This window comes from Amphiprion ocellaris, chromosome 18 (genome assembly GCF_022539595.1).
Source record: "Amphiprion ocellaris isolate individual 3 ecotype Okinawa chromosome 18, ASM2253959v1, whole genome shotgun sequence".
In the NCBI taxonomy this organism is placed as follows: domain Eukaryota; kingdom Metazoa; phylum Chordata; class Actinopteri; family Pomacentridae; genus Amphiprion; species Amphiprion ocellaris.
Window position 1 is genome coordinate 28,162,075 of NC_072783.1, and position 18,342 is coordinate 28,180,416.

An 18,342-nucleotide genomic window follows, 5' to 3' on the forward strand; every position below is an offset into this window, starting at 1 on the left:
AGAGGCTGCTGTACAAACAGAACAATGACCTAAATATAGGTACAGTGTGCAAAATCTTCAGAATATTCAACATTTTAGCAAATCAAGAAGCATATTATAGCAACAAGATGAACTCTGCAAATCTTCACACATATTCATAGTTTAAAAGCCTACAACTGACTGTAAAAGAAAACAAAACATAGCTTCCATGTGTCGCACTCTTTGCTACTGGTATCAGCTAACTACAATAATAAAGAATGACTTGTCAGATAATTTTAGGCAACCATGCAAGCCAACAAAGACTGCTGCTGTAAACCACCTCCATTATGGTGAAGAATAGCTTCTGCTATGTTCAGTCACACAGAAAGAAAGAAAAAAAAACATGTAAAGGGAAAAGGTTGCTCTTCAATTAGTCACTAAATTAAATAAATACTGACATTTTAGATGGCAATATGAGATCTCAGTGAGTGTGAGGTTATTTACATGATGATAATTTCAGAAATACTACACTACAATTATCATAATTATTATTCTTTATTTGGTTCAGTGGGACACTTTAACCATACAGACCTAAAAAAAAAAAAAAGCACTGACTTGATCTACTATAGCCTGTAAACTCTGTGCATCCCTGGTTAAAGGAAGTGAAGAGAGAGAGTTCACAGCTGTGGTAAATATGATGTGCTCTGCTGCCTTGATTAATTCTGCTGATAAAAAGAGCCATTCATTTCATAGCTAAATAGTTAAATGCCTTGGAGTACAGACTGTGGACCACAAGTTGTGTTCTAAATTCATAGAACATACTAATTCTAGCAAGATGTGCACAATACAAAAGTTGAAACACTAAGGAAACTAAAAATATGTCAAGAACAGATTTGCCTGAGTTTTGACCCAAAACATATGCAAAGAAAAACATAAAAGAACTGCCTATTGTTAAAAAAAAAAATAATAATAATAAAACTAGTTCTAAACACTGATTAGAATCCAGCGTGTCAAATACTTTCGGCGCCGATCTGATCAGAGTTATGTAATATTTAGCATTTGTCGGTATCCGGTACTATTTTCCTAGATACCACACACCAGGTAGAGCCTCTCAGTGTTTAATACTGTGGTGACCAGAGGAGGCAAGCAGTTCAATGTTGGAAAGCAGAGAGCATTGTGGGGGTTTAGCTAGTAAAGGGCCACCGTGACAAAGTCTCCTCTGTTGCTTAATTCCAGACATTGTTAAATCAAACCAGAATCTATATCCCAGCGGCATGTGTACAATGTGACAATGTGACAATTCTTGACCAACAAGGCCTAAGATCTGAACACAAAAGTTCGGGCTTGGGGCTGGCAATTCTTCATTGGCTTGGTAATTTTTACGAGTGTGTTGAAATCACAAATAATGTAACTCACATTGGTAAAGAAAGCAGAGAGACCCTTGGGAGTGAGACAAGTGGATGAAAGAAGCCTTTTCAGGATTTTCACTCCATGAATACATAGCAGAACAGCTGAAGCAGCAACACAAGCAGCACAGTTGAGTTCACACACATTTAGCAAAGGCAGACATTTCATTGAAAAGAAGGATGGGAAAATATTGTTCATGGCTAAAAATCACTTTTTGCTGATTTTTTACTTTTTTGTGATTAGGTTGATTGTGACATACTTTCATGACAGAGACCATTGTGAAATCTGTTGTGTCATATGTGTTTGGCTGATACAAAGTCAAAGAAAACGGCTCAGGAAGCAGCTAATTCATCAAAGTGAACCAGTGGCCACCAACAGCATTTTACCAAACTTGCACTGTAGCAGTAACTGGGCATAAACTCAAAGATCCATGCATCTGTCCCTCCATTCCTCCATCCATGCTGAGACACCACAACAATGGAGGGGAGCTAGAAAAGAATGCCTTTTTACAATGTTTTGCTTTTGTGTTTTCCTCTTGCATTACTATTATTGGTTTTGCTCGAGTTATTCACAAGTGAGTGGGGTGCCGGATTTGAAATAAAGCTTGATTTTCTAACATTTACAACATTTACTTCTACAAATTTACTTTAAAAGCATGTCTAATACAAACAGAACAAGCAAACACTGCAACTGACAACGTGATTCTTTTAAAAGCTATACAGGGAAGCAGAGAATAAGCAGAAACTCCAACAAACGTCTTTCTCTTTCAGTGCAACATATAAAAGGCTTTACCTTGAGAAAAAAAACAGGATGTGCCCATTATATTGCAAGGTGAGAACAGAACAGAGTCAACACATCTCAAACTCCCTGTAGAAGCCTCCAATGGCACAACTCAGTCATACACCCAAGATGAACTCTGCTACACTGTTTGTTTCATTACATTCCTTCTCTGCAGTAGCTGATCCAGCCTGCAGTATAGCCGTGATCAAAATTAGCTCCCGATTGGTGACATTTCCTGGCAGACATGTTGACATTATGTGATGATGAAAATGTATTTCAGGCAATGTCATTTATCAGACAGGCGGGCAGTGAAACAAATAAACTACTTTCCAAATGCTTTAAGTCACAGCTTGAAGTCACATATGAGCCGTTGTGATCCACCTGCCAAAATCTAATTTTCATACGTGTATGTGTTAATGTGCTGCAGTCTGAAAGCATAATCAGTTCCAAAACATTTCCTCCCTTTCCATGACTATAACATATTTAGTATATAAAACTGGTAAAATGCAATGATCCTATTTAAGAAACCACTTTTGGCTTAGAGTGTGTGCTGCTCTTTATACTTGCTGAAGCTGCACTGCTGAAAACACTACATAAGCACATAGCAGAGAATCTATTGAGCTCAGCTGGCAGGAGGACAGCATTATAACCCATTAGGGTTCAGAGTTCACTGCCTACAATGTGTCAGTAAATTAAATACCCCATTAAAGTCCATTAAGTGGTAGAAAACCAAAAAAGCACAATATACAATTGTCCCCAGTTACTGTTCATTGTTGTAAGGCTACTGAATAACGGCTTGTGTAAACACCCTTTCAACAAACACTGAAATGTAAACTCAAATCAAAAACTTTATGCTCTAGATTTCGAAATAACAGTAAAGATAACAAAGCATCTGCTGTAGTATGAGTAACGTTATTTTGCAATGCAACTGATAGTCTAATTCAGCTCATTCTTACCCATCATACAAGAGCAAAAGGACATATTTCATCCTTGATTGGCCCTGCATCAACTTCTATACTGTTTTGCTGATATCTTCAAATTAAGACAATCACAAACATTTCATGAATTTTTAAATGGTATCTGAAAGGTCAAGCTTAATTTAGCTCCTACAGCCAGTTTCAGGCAAGGTCTGCTGTTGCAGGATTTAAACTGACATTCCCACCAGAAAGCCTTTTCTGGGCAAATGTACCTTGTTATTTAATTAGCGAAGTTGCTATACCTCTTTAATCAAGTTTTTTTTTTTTATTGTTCTGACTTAAAGGACCAAATTCATAATTTTTCCTAAGACGCAATGTGGACATAAAGGCATTCCTCAGATCCCCAACCAAACCAGAGGCAGGAGAGGTACAATGGAGCGTGCTGTGGAAATTGGATGCTGAAGCAGGTAGCAAAGCCGACGTAAACCTCTATCAGGTGAATCAATGTGTTTGCTCATTTGTGGGCAGAGCCTAAAGCAAGCAGTAAAAGTTTGTCTACAGCAGAAGTTAGAGCAGTGAGTTGCTGCTGTTGCTTGCAGCAACTTAGCAGCACGTTACTTATGCACTACACAACAGTGGGATTTGTATGTTCACTGACATGTTTGCTTGAGCATTATTATATTTCCAACTACAAAGACTGCCCCTACTAATTTATCAGTGGCATTTTGTTGACATTAAAGCAGTGATAGTTGCCTTGGACACACAGCGATTTGCTTTGTTCTTGCAGTTCAGAACATTTATTGCTTTATAGATTTCGTTTGTATGCAGGTGAGGTCGGTCACGCCACTTTTCTGCCTTTAAGTGACATCAAATAGTTTGTGATAGGTCATCAGCAGAGCTACAGAAGCAGTTAATTTCTCGCTGTCTTGCAAAGCACTTAATAAATGGATTTTCGGTAGTGCTGTGTGTAAATAATAACAATGCAAGTGTTGGTTAATGACGATGCAGAGGGTCTACGCACGTTCTTTACCAATGTTTAGAGGGAAGAGTTGATTCAGCGGGAGATCTGTTTCTAGACAGAGCAGTCGTTTGCCCTTGTGTGTCACATTATAGTGTGTTATCACGTCAAGGATAATTGGAAGTGTGGGAGGGAATACCAAGCATGGATACTGAGGACAAAATGATGGCTAAAGAAAACAGTCAAAGCCAAGCAACAATATTAAAGCTGTCTGCACAGAAGTAACACAATATACTACATGATCACAATGTCAAGTGCAAAATAATCCTCATATTTGAAGGGATGTGTAGTCTTTCATAATGCTGTGAAGTGTATGAAAATCAGTCAATATAAAGGCGCACACTAGTATGTTGTGAATATTCTACAATTCCGAACAAAAAAATTATACTTTAAACTTTAACATTGTCATGTTTTGATCAATGTTTATTATATCAACTGACCACTAGTTGCATTGTTAAAAATTCATCCTACTTTTAGTTTCAGTGTTTAAGAATTTCCATATTTTACATAGCAGTTCAGCTATTTCTTACCTCTTGATACTTTTGTATTTATTGCAGTAGGTTGGTTTTCTCACCAAGAAAACTGTAACTGGTGGAAAGCGTTTGATAAATTGCACAACTGTGAGTGTCAGAATGAAAAGACGATGCGTTTCTGTTCTCGTGTTTTTGTCAGGATAAACTTGCCGAAGTGCTGACAGGAAGTTTAATATTTAAAAGTTGCTCTGCCTACGCTGCTACGCTCAGTCAATCTGCATAAAAACAATTAGAGTACTCTCACATGTAATCGCTGTAGCCCTTTCCTGTGCTTCAGATAGCCTTATAGCATGGCTATACTTTGATTGTTGTTTAAATTATGTCAACAGGCTCTTTAAATATTGCACTATCCCTCTGAATTTGTATGCAATCACCAGAAAATACCACCTTATATAAGCACTTTGGAGGCTTCCCAAATGAGAGCAACCGCTAGCAGCTTGTTATAATTGCTCTACAAGAACAGAGCAAGTTTATAACAAGCCTAAATATGTCTTGCTCACTTAAAACCGACTGGAGGCCAAAACATCACAGACATCAGAAAAGGGAGGTAAAGCATCGCTGGAGGACCTCATCCAAAGCCTTGCAATATATACAGTATTCATACATATACACACACACACACACACACACACACACACACACACACACACACACACACACACACACACACACACACACACACACACACACACACACACACACACACACACACACACACACACACACACACACACACACACACACACACACACACACACACACACACACACACACACACAGGGGCTCACGCAGCAGGATAATGGTGCAGCGTTAAAACAATAGCAGCTTTCCTGTAGTGCAAGAGCAACCTGGAACTAGACCATCTAAAATTAACATATAGAGTACGACAAAAATGTGAAGTACCAGTGGAGCCTTGTGTTAGGATCATGAAGCAAAGCAGTCATGTTCTTCCAGGACTGAGAGTCTGCCCACACACCGTCTATGTGTATATGCGCAGAGTTAAAAGGAACCCATAAATATGGAGCTCATGGGGGGAAAAAAAAGAATTAACTGTTCCACATGACTGGCTGTGACACCTCAACTGTCATTTTGGTTCAGCGTAAGTGGGGGGAGACAAAATGCGTCTCCAAAATGAAGCTTGTAAGATCACGGCACGATAGCTAAATTCTCCCAGAGCATTTGAGGCGATGAGACAATGGCAGTGCAACACTCAGCACTATTTTTGAGATTATCTCCAGTGTGGTGTTATGAAATACAGTGCTATCTTCACTTCAAGTCTTTTGCATTGCTCCTTATGGTGTAGCAACACTGCCCCCTGCTGGTGTTACCACACACAACAAATCACACACAACATTAACACAGTGTTCCCATATGCCTTCTGCTCTCTGAAAGCTCGCTTTTCCATAAGAAAGCATTCAGTGATAGAATGCACTTTGCTAACAGCTGACACAAGAGGAACTGCCAGATGAGCAGAGCAGTGCCATATTTACTCATCATGCTGGCTTTCCTAAAAGCCAGCTGGCTGTGTTGCGCCCTTTTGGGTGTGTCTCAGTGCGTGCCTACCCATATGTTGACTGGTCACAAGGTAATTTGCAGTAAATCATTTTTCAACACTTTTCAAATCAAAAAGAAAAAAAGGCAGCCACACCAGATGCACCAAAATTGTACATAATCAATTTTACATGCTTTGGCAAGTCATCAAATGATATGAATAAACAAGGTTATACAGTGCTTTGTTAAGCACACCTAAATGATCTAAAAGCACAAAAAAGGCCTATGTACAAACTCTAGGTGCCAGCAAACATTATTAATAGCTGCAAATATCAAAAATTCAAATATGAATTTTATTCCTGGCGTTTTTAAAATCACTATTTTTGGACACATGATGTAGACATCAACAATTATTCTTTCATCCTTTCACCAGATGTTGAAACAAACAAACCAGATCTTGGCTGCATCTCAAAGATTTGTCTAATCTTTTGCTACTTTCCATTAGAGCCACGGATCTCCTACCAAAAAGTAGCTAGAAGTGATGATGCAGGTAGCCAGAAAAGGTAGAGGCTTTTTGAGCAGCATTTTTCAGTTTCATAAAAAATGGATATCTGCAACTGAGAAGATGGACACAAGCTCCCTAGTGTGTCTTATAGGTGAACTCAATTCAAAACGAGCATGGAATAAGCACACATTAACCAGAAAATGACTTAGTTTTACATTTTTACTCACTCAAAAGCTGGCAGTTTCCCTACTTGTTTTATCACCGATGTCATATTCTTCCTTTCGCCACAGATAAGTGAGACAAGCGCATCTACTTCCACATCTTCCATTACCAGCACGACACGAAAACATGGCAGCACAAACATCTTTTTCTAGGTCACAGACAAAATCAGAGATGAGTTTTAGAGCTCTAGGATACGACTTGTTCCGTCCAGACAGATGTGTTCAACGTCGCCTAACCCCTTCCTGTCTGCTCTCCCTGTTACTTTCACTTAATCAAAGTGACCTTTCCCTGATGCTAATCACAAGCAGGCTGGCCTCGTTCTTGCTTCAGGGAAGCTGTGAGTTAAACATGAGGCATTTGAGCTGCTTAATGACCTGCCCCCCATCCCTCCCCGCTCCCAAATGTGCATCTCTGATATGCAAATTAATGCGCAAGGTACTCCCAAAATCTAATCAGATCATCAGCTCTCCAGCGGGAACCTGTGGTGAAAGTATGGGCTTTCTGTTATGAATTGTTCTTCAGCTATTGTGTTCAGAAGAATATGTCTACAGACAGACAAAGAAAACAGAGACAGAACCATGTAATTCAGCATAAATGAATCAGTTCGTGGTATTCTTAAATCCAATTTCTGACTCCTATATGCAAAAAAGTAGAGTGAAAATTTTACAACTTTGTCCAAGGTATTGTGATGTGTTCATCTGTTTGCACAGAGACAGGAGGGAAGGTGGTCTTGTGGGATCACTGCAGAAAAAGTGACCCACTACAAACAGATGTAGTGGGTCACAAAAATAGTGACACAGACACTACAAAACAAAACGAGGAACAAGTATAGAAGGAGGCTGTGACAAGAGATAAATTGTACTTGAACAAAGGTTGCTTTCCCATTCTGTGAGGAGTTTTTTTTTTTTTTTTTTATGAGCCAACAAAGGACTGAGGGAAGCAACAACATAGGTCTGTTTTTCAGTTCAATTCAATTTTATTCATATAGTGGCTATTCAAAACATACATCATCTCATAGCATTTAACATAGCAAGGTGAACATCTTACAAATTTAGAACCCAGCAATCCAGAGTCAGGTATTAAGGTATAGATGTTGTCACACTTGTAAGGTCACATCAGACAACTGCCAATTAATAGATGCCTAAAATTTATACTAATAAATAAAGTGGCATTATTTTAAGGCTGAAGAACACTTGATTTGGTTCTAGTTGGGATCCAAATAAAGGATGTGTCTAAAAGCAAGTTTGAAAAATCAACAATGAGATCAAATTGAAAATGGAGTAATGTGAAGTCATGTCAGGTTTCTTCAAATAGCAGACAATGATTCAGCATGTAAGAGAAACCTGTGCATAGTTGTGTTTTCCACTAGGTGGTACTGTAGTCTCTCTATATTTCTCTAGGGGCTGGAAGCTGAAGGAACTCCCTACAAATAAAAATAGTCTGCCTCATGAATAGCTCCTTTATCTAACACAGCCCATTCTCAAAATAAACTATCACCAAAAAAAACACACATTTGAGATATTTATGGACACCAAATAGATCTAAAATGATGCCCTTGTAAGAGTATTACAAGACAATTATATTTTATTGAAACCACACATTTGTGAACTAAAAAAAATAGTTTTTTTAAAATTGTGAAATACTGAATAGTTTTCATACTCCAGACATCTGAAATCTAGATGAACCAGTCTGAGAAAGGAACAATATAATATGGTTGAAGTGAAAGCAACTCATAGACATACAGCATGGAACCTGCAGCATGGACATGGGCTGGTGAGAAGACATGGATTTGCTTGAACAAAGCCTAAAACTTTGGATAGCATTAATCTGTAAGTTGGGACGTTATATGAACAAAAACAAGATCATTGCAAGGTAATATGGCTGAAAACAGTATCATAATATTCCATAATGAAATTCACATCACAGCATGGCAAATATATGCAAAATGCAAAGTCGAAAAAGTGATCACCATGAAGTGTTGCACAGTGTTAATAACGGCTGAAATGCAGATGCAAAAGCTTGCAATGTAGTGCTACTGCTAAACTAATTTACAGTCTATGGATTCACTAATGACACTAGAAACTGGCAACAGACAACAATATTAAAACCACTGATCATCTCATCACAATACCCTGCTGGGAAACTTGGGTCCTGCCATTCCTCTGGACGTTACTAAACATTGTTGTAGACCAAGGACACCACCTGATGGCACCAACGCTCCCTGACTACAGCAGCCTCCGAGTAGGACAATGGGCCAAACCACAACACAAAACTGCTCAGAAAAGTCTCAAATAGCGACCAGATTTTCACAGTTGGGAAACATTCTTGTTGTCAAACTACCTGTGCAGTGTACAAGGCAAAGACTTATCCGTCTTCATCCAGTTGTCATATTTTGGCACCTATATCATCCATTCATACATTCATTTTCATTGCCCTTTATGGGGGTTTGGGCAAAAACATGAGTGTGTTTGGTCAATACAGAGCCAAAATAGAGCTAAATACACAGTTTCCATGCATATTTTTCCATGTGCCTCATTCCCATTCATGCTGTGTACATTTCTGGACCTGATGTAAGTTGTGTATTTAGTCACATTTTGTCACCATATGCTTGATGTGGTGGCAAAACGGTGGCATTTGGAAGTAGTGACCATGCAGAGGTACAGTGGAGACGTGTGTACTGAGTTGTTTCGAAAATCATATTGGCACTGAAAGTCATTGTAACCAAAGTAAAGTCAGCAGACCACAGTTCAGGTTCTAGTTTAGACTTGCATTAAGTAGGGGAAAGCAAAAATAATGTGGCACTTACTATGATGTTACTAATGTCTGATGTTGTAAAGGTGAGCAGTGGAGAAATGCACAAAACACTTCATGTATGTAGCTACTGTATAAGTCAAAGTGTTTAATTATATATGAGAGTAAAAGTCATTTATGTGATCAACAAAAATGACTGAGGGCCCACAACAATAAAGAAATTCTTTAAATGTGAAGTGAGTTATAGCATCCTGTCAGAGGTGCAGAGACTGGCCCAGGGACCCGGTAACTGGTTAGTGTTGATCTTGTGATATACACAGTACAATGCTATTGATTACACCCTAATAAATCTTATCCCCACAAATGTTCTTGTGCAGCAAAGGCTTCGGTGTTCTTGGGGGACACATCAAATGAATGATCACCATAAAGGAAAGTAGGAGATGGTGAATGCTGACAGATAGCTTTTGCAAGGTAATGAAGAGTTCTCCAGTGGATGCTCAAGGGACCTCAGAGCTTGAGCCTCTTCTTGTTGCAGATGCTGTATAGATTTTCCATTTGTATATGTATCATATGCAGGAAATAGAAGATTAGCCAGTGTCACTGGAAACTTTACAACTGATGGCTTCTTATCTTCCAGTGGAGATACTAGGAATAGCAATTAATCGCACTTTAAAATCTCAGTGCAAACATCACCGTGTGGTTATTTAAATCAGGTATGTGTTAATAATGCTTGAAAAAATACGCTTTCATGAGGTGATAGCAGCACAAGCTGATGACAATAAGAGTGATGATTTCAACATTTCATTTTTATCATTTGCATCACATAATTACGTTTTTGCTTAAGTCATAAGTTCTTTTAAAATGTTGACAAAGGCTTCACTGACATCTGGTATCTACTTTTAATAAGCACCATACTCTATGTAGCAAATATATTCTTAATGATTAGTGCCGCGTATGAAGTGAACACCTAAAGCTCGCCAGAGAGATAGACATATTGGTCTAATAGTCCAGTGCATTTACAAAAGGCTGTGCAATAATCTACAAAAACTTCCCCGGAGATGAGAAATTACCATGTGGTCAACAATACAACTGAATATAAACTCTACAAGAAAAATGTCTTCTGGGACAGTGTGAAAGCTGGTTGAAGTAAAGCAAATGTAGGAGGCTTAGTCTTTTCATCTTTGCTTCATTCTTTACACAATAAACAGACAAATCAATCTCTTTAATGCCTGCCTTTTTCTCAAGCAAGGAAATGTGGCATGATTTATGTCTAGGCGGATGACTTTTTATTAAGATGCCATTGTAATCCACTGGGCACTCGCAATTGATTAGTCAGTCATGCTCCAATCGATTCAGTTTGCTGGCATGCTTCGGCTTGCTGCTGGTAAGCAGGCTATTCGTGTACATTATGAAACATTTTCTTTTTAAACGTGAAGTAGAAAGAAATTGTCAATAATTCTCAAACATTATTAATGTGTTTTTTTCCAATATCTTTCACATTACAACACAAATGGTGTAATACAGTAGATAAATAGCATCACAGCACATTATTTCAGAGGTCATAGCTAATTATCTATTACAAAACAAGCAATATCAATTTAGTAATGCTTCCTCAAGCCAAGCCAAAATAATAAGGCTTAGAAAATGCACTCTGCATGCTCAGCAGTCTGGCGACATCCCCTTTTAACCTGACTTTTTCCCCTATAATGAGAGGAAGTATTATAACTTGCTTTCCTTTTATATTAAGACACAATTCTACATCAATCAGCCACATCAATAAAACCACTGACAGGTGAAGTGAAGGGATCTTCTCGTTATAATGCAAAGTTAAGCTGTGAAATCTTGGGTCCTGGAATTCATGTGGATGCTACTTTGACACCTACCACCCACGTACACATTGCTGCAGACTAAGCACATCCCCTGAAGGTAACAACACTCTCCGATGGCAGGACAACACACCCTGCCACACTGAAACACCACACAGCTGCAGGAACATAACCAAGAACTCAAAGTGGTGATCTGGCCTCCGATTCAAACCTGATTCACAGAACAAACTAAATCCAAAAAAGTGCAAGAGGATCTTTACAATATAAAATGCAGCTTTTTCTAATACTGTGTGGCTCACCGGTGTACACTACAGGCCAAAAGTTTGGATGCAAGATCAGATTTGTACAAAAACGATCATAGTTTCATTGGTATACTTTGCAACAAAGTAAACATGACTATGATATACAAAGACACTCATCAGAATACAATTTACTATAGTTATCAAGCATTTGTATCTGTACTCTCGTTTCTTTACTCAGCTGTTTCTTTCTAGCCATTTCTGTGGTAGTTACAGAGCTATGGACACAGTTGAGGTTTACTGGGATATTTTTTATCTTTTTAAGAACGACATTGTGAACAGAAACTTGAAGTTGCTTCCAAATGTTTGGCCTGTATTGGCCTTGCTTCCAAACTTTTGGCCTGTAGTGTATGTCTGTCAGCAATTCCTTCATTTCTACAGCAGAAATAAACTATCCTGTGCTTGAACTTGCTACACCTACGCTGCCCCTCATAGTCTTTGGCTAATTGTTGCACAAGAGGAATTTTATGTGGCTGCTGCTTGGGGGCAAAAAAAGAAAATTAAACAGAATAAAGAGAACAGTAAAGAAGTGAAAGGCACTCAAACACTTTGATCTATAAATTTGACAGCTGGCATGAATTGTTGTAGGCAATCAGCAAAAATTTTTAAGAGCATAGTTTCCCCAGGGAAGATGTTTAGCAAAGATAATAAGCCGCCCAAATCCTGATGCATCTTATCTTTTGATCGGTTTAGTTTGTGGATTACAGCTGAACTCATTAAACGTGGTATTTACTGTGTAAAGTGGATTTCTACCTTCATGGTGATGTTTTATTTCTTTTGACGCTAGAGGAGATGTTCCTTTGTCAGGTGAGGCTGCCAACTTTCACTATTATTCCATGACACCATGCAGAGATGCCTTCATGCAAGACAATATCTATTTCTCGTGAACCATGCTTGTTTGTGGAGCCGGGTGTAATGAAATACTGTATGAACAAAGTCTGTTTGCATGTTATCACGGGTTGCATGTCATTTCACGGCATGTAGTCTCGAACAGCAATCTCTCCCTGACCTCAACCCTAACCTTGACCATTTTGTGTGGAATTTTAGTGCTTTAAAATGACTCACAATTCGCTGAAAATGCAAAGACATGAGAAATGTCTCTGAAGCAGTCTGCAATTTATACGCAATATCATGTTGATCTTTGTGCAAATGATCACACATCATTGGCAACAGGATATAATTGGTATTGTACTGTAAATAGAAATAATCAAACATAAGTGAAAAAGAGAAAATTATACAATAATGGGGTTTTCTTTGTGTATATTATATTTTTGAAGCTTTTCTTATAGATTTAACATCCCTCACCAGTCACTAACAACTCATCTCTGTGTATCAGAGTTACATATTGAGAAGACTTTTCTCTTCCCACCTTAAAATGGCATAAATGTCTCTCAATGCACTCCTCCTCATTCACTGCAGCTGGAACACACCAGCTCACCTGGACTCTGCACAAACAATTTAAATCTACTCTATGTGCAAGTCGTGATTTGGAGTAGTTCTGCCACACGTTTGGACAAGAAACAAGACGTCAAAGAGGAAGAATGATACAGAAAGTCAAACCTTAACATAAAGACAGAACTGGTTCTTTAGGCTTGTTATTCATGAATTTATTCGTGGAAGCTTGAATCTGTGTTTCTGAGATGGTCATTGATACACTGCAGTTTCTACTTGGAAAACCTCGGCTATGTGTTGCCTGCTTATTTTGCTTATAATGTGTCTTCCAGCATTAAAAAAAAACATATGGACATGATATCAAGGTTAAAAATGTGTTTTTCACTGGAATACAAGGAACTGTCTTTCTGTTGTACATAGCATAAATACTATTTGTAACGTAGCCTCGAATATATACATAAACTGCAAATTAAAGTGTGGTAGAGGGAGGTAGAATCTGTGGAAAAGAAATGGCATACCCAAAATATCTACCTAGGAAACTCTTGAGTGCTGCCATCTCATTTTTAGCACATTCTCTAAATCTGATTGAGTTGTTTCTGTCAGTGCAGAAAAACAAACTCTGATAGAAAAAAAGTTCTGTCAGCAGTTATCACAATTTGGATGGTAACAGCAATTTCAGATAAAGACGCAATATGACTTTTCTTTCTGCCCAATTCCACTTACCATTTGAGCAATTCAATTTTATTAAGCGAAATACCTTGAAACTTTAAAACATTCCCAAAAAATACACTCAGAGGTTACTCACTCCGTCAAATTAAAGTGCATAAGCTATTTCTGCACATACTGAAGATCTGAGAGGACAAATAAGGACTTCTTCATGAGACATTCAGACACTTAAAAACGATGGCAATTTAGCTGTTCATAAGAGATTTATTTCAAGTGTGTTAGGTTGGCGAGTTATGCAGGCCTGCAGGTTGTATAAATACATAATGAGCCATAATAAATGTAGATTTTTTTTTTTCTGCAGAGTTAATCAGTGGATTGTATCTCGCTGAAATGTTCTTACACGTGTAACCTGCTCGCCGCTGGCCATCCATTTGTTCTGACTGTCTTTGCAGCTTTGGTGTAAATTGACGCTCCAAATGGGTTTATTAAGGTTATTGTGCGCAAAGACGCATGACGTCACACCTTTACGCGCTGCACCCCCGAGCTCCCGAGCTTTTCATCAGAGTGGAGGACAGTCCGGATCAAACGGAGTGGTTTTGTTTTTCCACCTGCTCAATGGGATGTATCTGTGTCCAGATTTTGGGATGTAGGATTTAAACACACCATACAGGACTGTGGTGGACACTTAGATTCATTAAGTTGCACTGATTATACTGTGATTGACTCTGCTTTGTAAAGTTTTTTTTTTTTTTCCTTTTATCCTTGAACCCCCACATAGACTGTGTCGGATCACACATCAGTGCTGTCTGTCTGACAGAGAACAGCGCGCAAACAGGGGTTGTAGTGGAAATGGTCATTCTGCGCGCGTCTTACTCGCTTTTTCAATCCTCCAAAAGTCCGGTAGGTTCGCACGGCGTGGTTTTAGCTGCTGGACTCAAGTCGAGAGTTGGGATTCTCACTGTTGGATCTACAGGATGTGCAACCCGAGGGAAAGGGGATCTGTCTGATAAGTTCTCTTGATAATTTATTTTAATCACCTCTTTTACCCGGCGAAATCTCCTGAAGCGCAATGATTTTGGCAACTTTAGTCATTGCATTGTCCTTACTGGGTAAGTGGCACAATCAGTGTTGGATTCCTGTATTGTTTAGGCTGTAATAAATATTTGAAAACTGCACCTTTACCTCAATAAACGCAGCAAACAGGCAGTGATGAAAAGGCGCATCGTTCGCCAAAAATCTAACGTTAATTAGACTGATTTGTTCTGATTGCTGTGGCACGACTGCGAACATTAAAGATCCATAAAGTTTGTCTAATGCTCCGTGCGTAATTGTGCATTATTTGGCGTTCAGTAACGTTCTTAGCCATAACGCTAAGTCGTGCGTAAAAATGAGTTTCCCCCGCGAATTATTCTCACTTACTTTTTGTAAATGCCAGATTCGGTGTTCACCTTGAAGGGTGACGGCGGCTCAACCTCCCGCCACGTCCGACTGGACTGCGTGAAGGCCAGTGAACAATGTCTCAAGGAGTACTCCTGCAGCACCAAGTACCGGACCATGAGGCAGTGCGTGGCGGGGAGGGAGAGCAACTTCAGCGCGGTCACTGGACTCGAGGCGCAGGGCGAGTGCCGCAGCGCAATAGAAGCCATGAAGCAGAGCCCCCTTTACAACTGTAGGTGTAGAAGGGGCATGAAGAAGGAGAAGAACTGTCTGCGGATCTTTTGGAGCATATACCAGAGCTTACAAGGTACTGGAAAGAATTCAATACCACAGTGTAAACACGCACACTTAGGAGTGATGCCCTGAATTTCAAACGTTACTTATACACATGTGCAGAAAAATCATCAGCAAAAAGTACTCAGACGACGAAAAGTGAAAATCCAGCAGTTATTATGCAGGCAGAATGGCCTCTGTTATTGTTAGACAGTGTTTTACTCTAATTACCACTGATGCATTAATGTACATGAGGCTGTATTTCACTGTTGGAGCTGTTTACAACTTTATATACAGGGAGATATTTTATAATGCCTCATTTACAAGCTCATCACACTGCATTTGTCTCTCATAAATGTCAAATAAATGCAGCTGAGTGCAACATTTGCATCTGAACTGTCGTGGAATGTCAGTCTAAGTGGCTTAAAATGAAAATTAAGGTAGTACCTCAAATTTGCACATAATTGACGCACTTAAGTGACTGTATGTGTTGGTGTCAGAACTTAAAATCACGCTCCACTTAGAATTTGTAGCCATATTGCAGTAAGCAAAGGTTAGCAGCATACATGTCTATTTTACTTGTATTAAATCTATGTGAGAGAGATGTATGTATGTGGAAGAAAGTTAATCTAAGTTCAACCTTTGACAAATTCTACTTCACAATATATAACAAATAACTCACACGTCTATCAATAAGAATAATTCAGAGGGATCACACTATTGCCATTATGATGCTAAAGAAAATGTATTCACATGAACCTAAACACAATTTCAGTCCCACAATGCTGACAGTCTTTTTTGCCACACAGGTAATGATTTGCTGGAATACTCTCCCTACGAACCAGTCAATAGCCGCCTCTCAGACATCTTCCGTCTGGCCCCCATCATAGCTGGTAAGAGGCTGTTTTTCACATTCCTAAGGTTTCAGTGTGGACATTGTGCAACATTCAGTAACTGTACATAAAGGCAATTATTCCTCAGTTGTGCTTTAAACTCAGCTTAAGTCTCCACATCACTGCTACAAATCTGTCACTATTTGACAACGACTCTTTTCTATTGCCGTCTGGTTTCAGGCTGCAGCTTTCAACGCCCATTATCCGTCACAAAAGCTTTTATCTGCCACTGTGACCCGCCATACACAAAGCAGTGTAATTTAGTATATTTCACTTTCAGCCCTCAAAGCAGTGATGAGAGGTCTGCATGTTTTTCCACTGTCACAGTACTAATGCTGGAAGTAGCATTTATGTGCTAGTTTTGAATTAATCATCCTTTTAGAGTGGAGCCTGTTTTGTCTGAGCTCCAGCAGCCTGTTAGAGCTGACTGCCTGGATTTTTTTCTTTCCTTTTTTTTAAAAGAGAGAGGGAGAACAGCAGAGAATGATTCAGCTGTTGTAAATCTAAATTCCATACATGTCTTCAAATGTCAAAGAAGTGCAGGTGGACCTGGGTGCACACACCTAGACAGTCCCATATTTAGATCTGCTGAGATCACATACGCACATTCACAGAGGGGCAATTAACCATCTGTCTGCATTCAGTGGCACTGATAGAACAAGAGTTGTGTGTGTGCGACAAGTGCAGAACTCTCTGGCACTCTTCAATGTTGGGCTTTCTGGCTAGAGGAGGGTGTCTAGTGCACTGGCCAGCAAGCATTTCAGTGAAAAAAAATGGTCATTTGATTCTCCTTCTCCCTCCCTTGCTCACTCTCTCTCCCTCTGTCTCTCTCTCTCTGGCTCTCGCTGTGATTGAATCCACTTAGCGTATCACGGTGGCTCTGGTCCACATACGATGACATAATGGTTAACTGTATTTCAAACACAGAGTAAAGAAAACATTATTAGGTCTAGCAATCAGAGAGGTGCATGGAAATAAAAATTGTAGCTGCTGGTTAAGCATTCAAAAGGTTCGCAGATAATGGGACAAGAAAGAGCAGCTTTAAATATTCAGGCATTTTTTTTCAAACTGCTCAATCATATGCCTCACGTAGCTTGGCTGAAACAGTGTACACACCCATAAAGTCCCAGGAATCAATGCACAAATGGGAAATGTGCAAATCTTGATTAAGACACATTTAAAAATTTGATTCGCCGCTAATGAGCTCTTCTATCAAAGTCAGTGACATAGAATATAGAGACCCGGTAGGAAAACTTCTCATGAGGGGCTGTTACTAGAAGAAATCACCTAGATTAGCTCCATTATGGGAGCAAGATAAATTGGGATGCAAAGTTGGAACTGAAAAGAAGAGGCCATTTTAATGTATAGCAGTGAGTAAACAGCCACGGGGCCTCCGAGAAAAATATAAATCACTTAATGGGTTAGATATCAGGAATCCATTTGCCATAAGTGACCTCATCTCTGTCTGCAACTAAGCCAGGCCCTCGGGCAGTCCGCGGTGTAAAATAATGCACGTAAGCCAGGATAGAATGACTTATGTGGCATCCCAAGGGTCAGCTGCTAAGACATTATGCTCACAGTTCTGAGTGTCTACAAACCAATATTTGCTATACAGTCCAGATTTTAAGTATTTTAGACAGTTTCTACATTTAAATGCCAAGTCAGGCCTTAAATACAGCTACCTTTAGCTCTTGTTCATTGTGATTTCTCTCCATCTTTAGTCTTATCTTTAGAAAGTGCACTGCAGCTGAATCACACAATGCTCAGGGAACTGTCTTGGCCAGTTAAGAATAGTCTGCTTCTTCATCCCGAAGAGCTCTTGGGCAAAATCTTGAGAAAATGTTGTCCAATGAGTTTCAAACCTGAGCACACAGAATGCTTCTGAATTCCCCTGCAATCTTCTTGTTGCCTCCAGCAGCAGTGAAATCATCAATAAAAACCAGAGTACCGCTGCAGCGATTGATAAATTGATTA

At 39.2% G+C, this 18,342-nt stretch overlaps 1 protein-coding gene across 1 annotated transcript in view; it reads left to right on the forward strand.

The window, feature by feature from the left end:
- The first annotated feature begins 14,312 nt into the window (after window positions 1-14,312).
- The window catches only part of gfra1b (gdnf family receptor alpha 1b), a 28,840-nt gene continuing 24,810 nt past the window's right edge, over window positions 14,313-18,342 (forward strand). Inside the window, exons 1-3 of the mRNA XM_023276984.3 lie at window positions 14,313-14,874; window positions 15,201-15,509; window positions 16,285-16,368. Coding sequence (XP_023132752.1) covers window positions 14,835-14,874; window positions 15,201-15,509; window positions 16,285-16,368 — 433 coding nt within the window. The 5' untranslated portion in view covers window positions 14,313-14,834. The remainder of the gene's footprint in view (window positions 14,875-15,200; window positions 15,510-16,284; window positions 16,369-18,342) is intronic.